The sequence below is a fragment of the Physella acuta genome, unplaced genomic scaffold, assembly GCF_028476545.2.
Source record: "Physella acuta isolate Inbredline_101_S28 unplaced genomic scaffold, ASM2847654v3 ptg000135l, whole genome shotgun sequence".
Lineage (NCBI taxonomy): Eukaryota > Metazoa > Mollusca > Gastropoda > Physidae > Physella > Physella acuta.
Window position 1 is genome coordinate 1 of NW_026731654.1, and position 6,185 is coordinate 6,185.

Genomic DNA, 6,185 nt, shown 5'->3' on the forward strand with positions numbered 1-6,185 from the left:
CTATCATTGCCAGGCCTCTGCTGTAGTAAGTGATCCTGCAAAGAACAGTCAATTCCATTCCTTGGAGTATTCTGAGTTTCTTTCAGTCATCTCCCCATTTCAATTTTTTATCTCCCCATTTCAATCCTGATCACGACCACCGCCCCCTTCTCTCTCTCTCTGTATATATATATATATATATATATATATATATATATATATATATATATATATATATATATATGTATATATATATATATATATAGTAATAGAAATTATATACTCTACTTTAATCAGTGTCTGCCCCCCCCCCCCTTAATAAATTCTAAGTTCCACCCTCAAAGTGCCTCCATGGTAAAAATGTTTAAAAGAAACTCTAATGCTGACAATTTCCTTTTTTAGCTTGCTCGTCTTTTACTACCGGCTATATAATTAAAAATATACATATATTGTAACCTATGGAAGCACATTTGTCCAAGCAGACACTGATGTACGCTTGCAAAAACATAATGCTGGGTAGCACTGCATTAGGAGATAGCGATGTTCGATCAGGAGCAGAGGCGTAGCGACCCTTCCCGGCGCCCGGGGACATACTTTCAATTTGGCGCCCCCCTCGGGAGCAAATTTTCGATTTGCACCCCCCCCTCGAACTTTTCATTTGCACCCCCCCCCTCGAACTTTCGATTTGCACCCCCCCCTCGAACTTTTCATTTGCACCCCCCCCCTCAAACTTTCAATTTGGCGCCCCCCCTAAGGTCGGCGCCCGGGGACATATGTCCCCCCCCGCCCCCCCCTCGCTACGCCTCTGATTCAGGAGGATGCGCTGACCGGAAAGATGCGCAACGAAAAACTGCGCACAAAAAAAATGCGCAAGGGCATTTTGTATGCTTAAATCGAGCATTTATAGATATTAACAAAGCGTGACTACATGTACATTATAGAATAATAAAACATATTTCCATGAAATATGACAAAATTAAAGTGTTATTATAATTAGCTTGTATTTGAGCATTTTATTGTTTGCACAGTTTTCCGGTGCGCAGTTTTCCGATTGCGCATTTTTACTTTGAACCTGAGGACGCACACACCAGGGATCTATATACATGCACATGGTGTTGCCCGAATTTATAACTCGTCAGCGCTGGCTTTTCCCTGACTAGACATGATTCGAAAAAATGCATCAACGAATTATCTTACCAATTTGCTCGGAGTCAATGGCCTCAATGGCGCATAACCAGTTGACACATAACGCTTAATTGTGTTGGAGGCGTGGTCGAGTCGGCAAAAAGCTCATGGTTGATAAATTCGAACAAAAAGTTTTGAGTTCAAACCCACTGGCAGATAAATCTCGATCCCCTTCAACACTAATAATTGAGAACGAAGAAGAAGAAAGAAGAAATGTAGTTCACATTTTTTAATAATAGGTGAGGTTTGCAACACCGTGACGTCCAAACCGAAATGGGAGCTTGGACATTTGTTCTGCTGTTTCTAGCCCCTACTCTAACTGAGTGCAGAGGAAGAGGAGGTAAATGCACAACCAATGTAGTGTCTATATTGAAAATGCTAAATTTCGAACAGTTTATTTTCAGGCAGTTATCTCGTAGATTGTCAGCCCCCCCCCCCCCCCCCCCGAATTTTTTTTTACCCCCCCCCCCCCCTCCGAACGAAATGAAATTTATATAATGTATATAGAAAATATATAAGTTTAGCAGTGTCCGCCCCTCCCGATGAAAGTCTACCGCCCCCCCCCCCCCGAAAATTTCAAGTGCCCCCCCCCCCCCGGAGAAAAAAGTCTGGAAGAAACACTGAGTCCGATTCCGGGTCAAAGTCAGTGGAACGTCCTTGAGTCCACCCAGCTCTGATCGGTACCCAACTCAGGTTAAGGAAAGTAAAAGGCGACTGTGCAAAGTGCTGACTGCACTTTCCCTTCATAAGCCGATGTCAGAAAACATATTAGCTCTACTTCATCTGCCCAGCGGATCGTTAGGTCTAAAAAGAATTAGTTACTTTTTCTTTACGTCGTAGATTTGTCAAATCTACATTTTACTCGATGGAAACCCTCGACCTATAACCAAAAATAACGTAACAAGATCAAGCTATTATAAATCCAAATCTTTTTTAAAAGTCTATTCAAATACTGTACGTTTATAGTACATTTTCCCAAAATGTGGCGACGATAAATTTAAGGGATCCGGAGAGGGGGTATCTTTTACGCTACATGCAGTGTTTCTTCCCGACTATTTTCTCCGGGGGGGGGCACTTGAAATTTTCGGGGGGGGGGGGGGCGGTAAACTTTCTTCGGGGGGGGGGGGGACACTGTTAAAAGTATACATTTTCTATATAAATTATATAAATTTCATTTCGTTCGGGGGGGGGGGGGGGGGCTGGAAGAAACTCTGGCTACATGTACGACTACTTTTATTCAACTGTAGACCTTCTTCAAGTCTGTTTAAACAATTCATAAAGTTCATTTCTACACAAACAGCTCACCTGGAATCAGAGGCGTAGCGACCCTTCCCGGCGCCCGGGGACAAGCTTTTCGATTTGCACCCGACACCCCCTCGAGATTTCGATTTGCACCCCCCCTCCCCCTCAAACTTTCGATTTGCACCCCCCTCAAACTTTCGATTTGCACCCCCCTCAACCTTTCAATTTATTTTTCCAACACATTTTGGCGCCCTAAGGTCGGCGCCCGGGGACATATGTTCCCCCCCCCCCTCGCTTCGCTACTGCCGGGAATAGACCTACTCTCTGAATTCTATTTAAATATTTTGAAAATCACGTTTAGTGTTATAAGTGTTGAACATCTAAACACAAAATACTTTCTAGCTTTAGCAAAGTCCCGTAAAAAAACATCGAAAGTGAAGTTTTCTTTTAAAATGTAATTAGATTACAAATATTAATTTAGTTAAAAGTACAAAATGGGACCAGTCATGTGGTATTTGACCACCTGAGAGACCGACATTTTTTCCAAAAAAAAATTCTTTAATTGTATTAGTAAAACTGTTAATCTAAAGACCATCTAATGAGCTTCTTTCTTTGATTGTATTTGTAAAACTGTTCATCTGTAAAAATCTTGTGAGATTCTTCTCTTTAATTGCATTGGTAAGACTGTTCCTCTGAAAAAATCTAGTGAGCTTTTTTTTCTTTGATTGTATTGGTAAAACTGTTCATATGTAAAAATCATGTGAGATTCTTTTCTTTGCTTGCATTGGTAAAACATTTCAACTGAAAAAAATCTATAGTTCCTTTTTTTATTGCATTGGTAAAACTTTTAATCTGAAATAATTTATTGAGCTTCTTTTCTTTGATTGCATAGGTAAACTGTTTATATGAAAAAAATTAGCTTTTTTCTTTGATTGTATTAGTAAAACTGTTAATTCAGAAAAAAAATCGATTGGGCTTTTTATGAAGTTTTTTAATTATCACTTAGTTTATCATTTCTAAGCTCATGTTTAGATAGTGTCTCATGCCGTGTCGAACACAAAACTGATACGGAGAGCTGGGTGATATTTCATTAGTTAAATTTGATGAAAATACATTCCTTTCTAGCAGGATTTGCATTTGATTAACTGAGAAAAATTAGAGAAAATTTATTTTGGCTTTATTGAAAAGGTAAAGATAGAGTTAGTTGCCGAAATCCAAACACAATAAAGTGCGATGACGGTAGATGCTTTAAAAAATGGGAGCTTTGTGATGGTAAAACTAATTGTCAAGACAGATCAGATGAATATCGATGCAGTGAGTATACAAATACCCATTTTTACTGCATAGCGTTCTGTTCCGTTGTGTTCTGTTCTGTAGTGTTCTGTTTTCTTCTGTTGAGATGTGCTATGCTGTGCTATGCTGTGCTATGCTATGCTGTGCTATGCTGTGCTATGATGTGCTATGCTGTGCTGTGCTGTGCTATGATATGCTATGCTGTGCTATGCTGTGCTGTGCTATGCTATGCTATGCTATGCTATGCTATGCTATGCTATGCTATGCTATGCTGTGCTATGCTGTGCTATGCTGTGCTATGCTGTGCTATGCTGTGCTGTGCTGTGCTATGCTGTGCTGTGCTATGCTGTGCTATGCTGTGCTATGCTGTGCTGTGCTATGCTGTGCTATGCTATGCTGTGCTATGCTATGCTGTGCTATGCTGTGCTATGCTGTGCTATGCTGTGCTATGCTGTGCTATGCTGTGCTATGCTGTGCTGTGCTGTGCTATGCTATGCTATGCTATGCTATGCTATGTTATGCTATGCTATGCTATGCTATGCTATAATTTATTCTATTCCATTATTGTATATAGTAACGTCTTTTTCTTGCATGTTGCTTCTCACATGAATAAATAGATGACTTACTGAATTCGAACCTTGGTACTAGATCTCAATCGAAAATTATAATATGAGCATAGTAAAAGCAATGCCAAAAATGGGGCATTTGTTTTATGTGACATTTTTTTTATAATAACATTGGATACAATTGGTTTTGATTAAATTGAATTGGATCAGACTGAATATGATTATTGTTCTCTTATATTTTTGATAATTCCTGCTGTTTAATATGGAAGTTTATGTCTTCTCAGGAAAATGTAACTATATAAATAAATTTAGATGTGCCAACGGTTATTGCATTCCTAAAAGATTTCTTTGTGATGACATCAATGACTGTTTTGATGGATCTGATGAGAATTACTGCAGTAAGTATGATAAAAGACATAGTCTCATGTTTGAAAACATTTATTGAAGTAATTCTACAGTAACAAAGTCAGCTCGAGGATATTATATATTTTATTTTCAAAATAGCTAGAAATATATTATCGAAACACTCACATTCCGTTTAATGCTTTAGTTTTAAAACAGATTTGTACTCTTAAATGTATTTTGTACAACAATATACAGAAAGCGACACTATGTACAAACATATTAATAGTAAAATCGATTTTTAAGATAATACTGAAAATATAAAAATTTAAAATTATAAGTGTTTAATTCTGTGTTACGTCTACGTCTACGTCTATATCTACGTTTATGTCTTCGTCAATGTCTATGTCAATGTCTACGTTTTCGTTGAGAACGTATTGTTAAAATAACTCGTGAGAAAATCGTACCTGCAAAGATTTTTTTTCGTACACACACATATATATATATATATATATATATATATATATATATATATATATATATATATATATATATATATATATATATATATATATATATATATATGTATATATATATATATGTATATATATATATATATCAGGCTAATATATATATATATATATATATATATATATATATATATATATATATATATATATATATCAGGCTAAGGCTATATATTTCCGCTCGGTAAAATGTACCTATTTTTCCCTCGTCCCCAGGTAATAGAAAGATACAGACAACCCATCCCCGCAAACAAACTGTAAAAGTCAAACCGGCGTGGATGTTCGTGAGCAGCCAGAGAACAAACACCCACACAGACATCTGCGATTTGCTTTGCGACATTCAGCTGGGCGGGGAAGCTTGCCAGTGCAGCCACCCTAGTCTACCGGGATAGACAGACTTTTGTCTGCAGCGTTAGACAGACATTTGTCAGGAGGATTAGACAGACTCTTAATATCAAAGTTTCTATAACTTTCTACCGTTGATACAAATGTCTGCTATAACTATGGCTATTATAAAAAAACATTAAAACAAGAAATAAAGTTTATCGCAACCAAAAATAATGTTCAGTTATCTATTATGTTTCATTATCTGGTCCCTGCAACGTTGTAACATATAAAACAAAAATGTGTTTGTCTAAAAAGAAAAGCTGTTTATATTATTATAAAAAATAGTGTTTATATTAATTTCCTTAAATAACTGTTTTAAAGCTAACCAGAGGCGTAGCGAGGGGGGGGGGGAGGTGCCTACCTTAGGGGGCGCCAAAATGGGTTGGAAAAGAAAATTAAAATCTCATTTTAGCTGCAGTTTTGCAAAATAAATCTAAAAAATATGTGTGGGGGTGCAAATCGAAAGTTTGAAAGGGGGGGGGGGGTGTTCAAATCGAAAATTTGAGTGGGGGGGGGGGGGGGGGGGTTGCAAATTGAAAATTGAAAGGTTGCTCCCGAGGGGTGGGACATATTGAAAGTTTGTCCCCGGGCGCCGGGAAGGGTCGCTACGCCTCTGAAGCTAACACATTTATTTCGTTTATTTAAACAGCAGATCGCTTTTTAC

At 37.8% G+C, this 6,185-nt stretch overlaps 1 protein-coding gene across 2 annotated transcripts; it reads left to right on the forward strand.

Moving 5' to 3' along the window:
- Positions 1-1,410: 1,410 nt before the first annotated feature.
- LOC131935195 (suppressor of tumorigenicity 14 protein homolog) lies at positions 1,411-5,680 on the forward strand. Of its 2 annotated transcripts, XM_059291569.1 has the most exons (4): positions 1,411-1,504; positions 3,595-3,720; positions 4,550-4,663; positions 5,351-5,680. In XM_059291569.1, exons 1-4 carry the CDS (start codon positions 1,438-1,440, stop codon positions 5,524-5,526), a joined length of 483 nt encoding a protein of 160 aa, XP_059147552.1. In that variant the 5' UTR covers positions 1,411-1,437; the 3' UTR covers positions 5,527-5,680. The 2 variants fall into 2 exon arrangements, with proteins under 2 accessions (XP_059147552.1, XP_059147553.1); XM_059291570.1 differs by lacking the exon at positions 3,595-3,720.
- The last annotated feature ends 505 nt before the right edge of the window (positions 5,681-6,185 follow it).

Coding starts and splice junctions, on each gene's coding strand:
- LOC131935195 (XM_059291569.1), top strand. CDS start 1,438: ATGGGAGCTTGGACATTTGTTCTGCTGTTTCTAGCCCCTACTCTAACT. Junction 1,505..3,594: donor TGAGTGCAGAGGAAGAGGAG/GTAAATGCACAA, acceptor TTTATTGAAAAG/GTAAAGATAGAGTTAGTTGC. Junction 4,664..5,350: donor ATCTGATGAGAATTACTGCA/GTAAGTATGATA, acceptor CCTCGTCCCCAG/GTAATAGAAAGATACAGACA.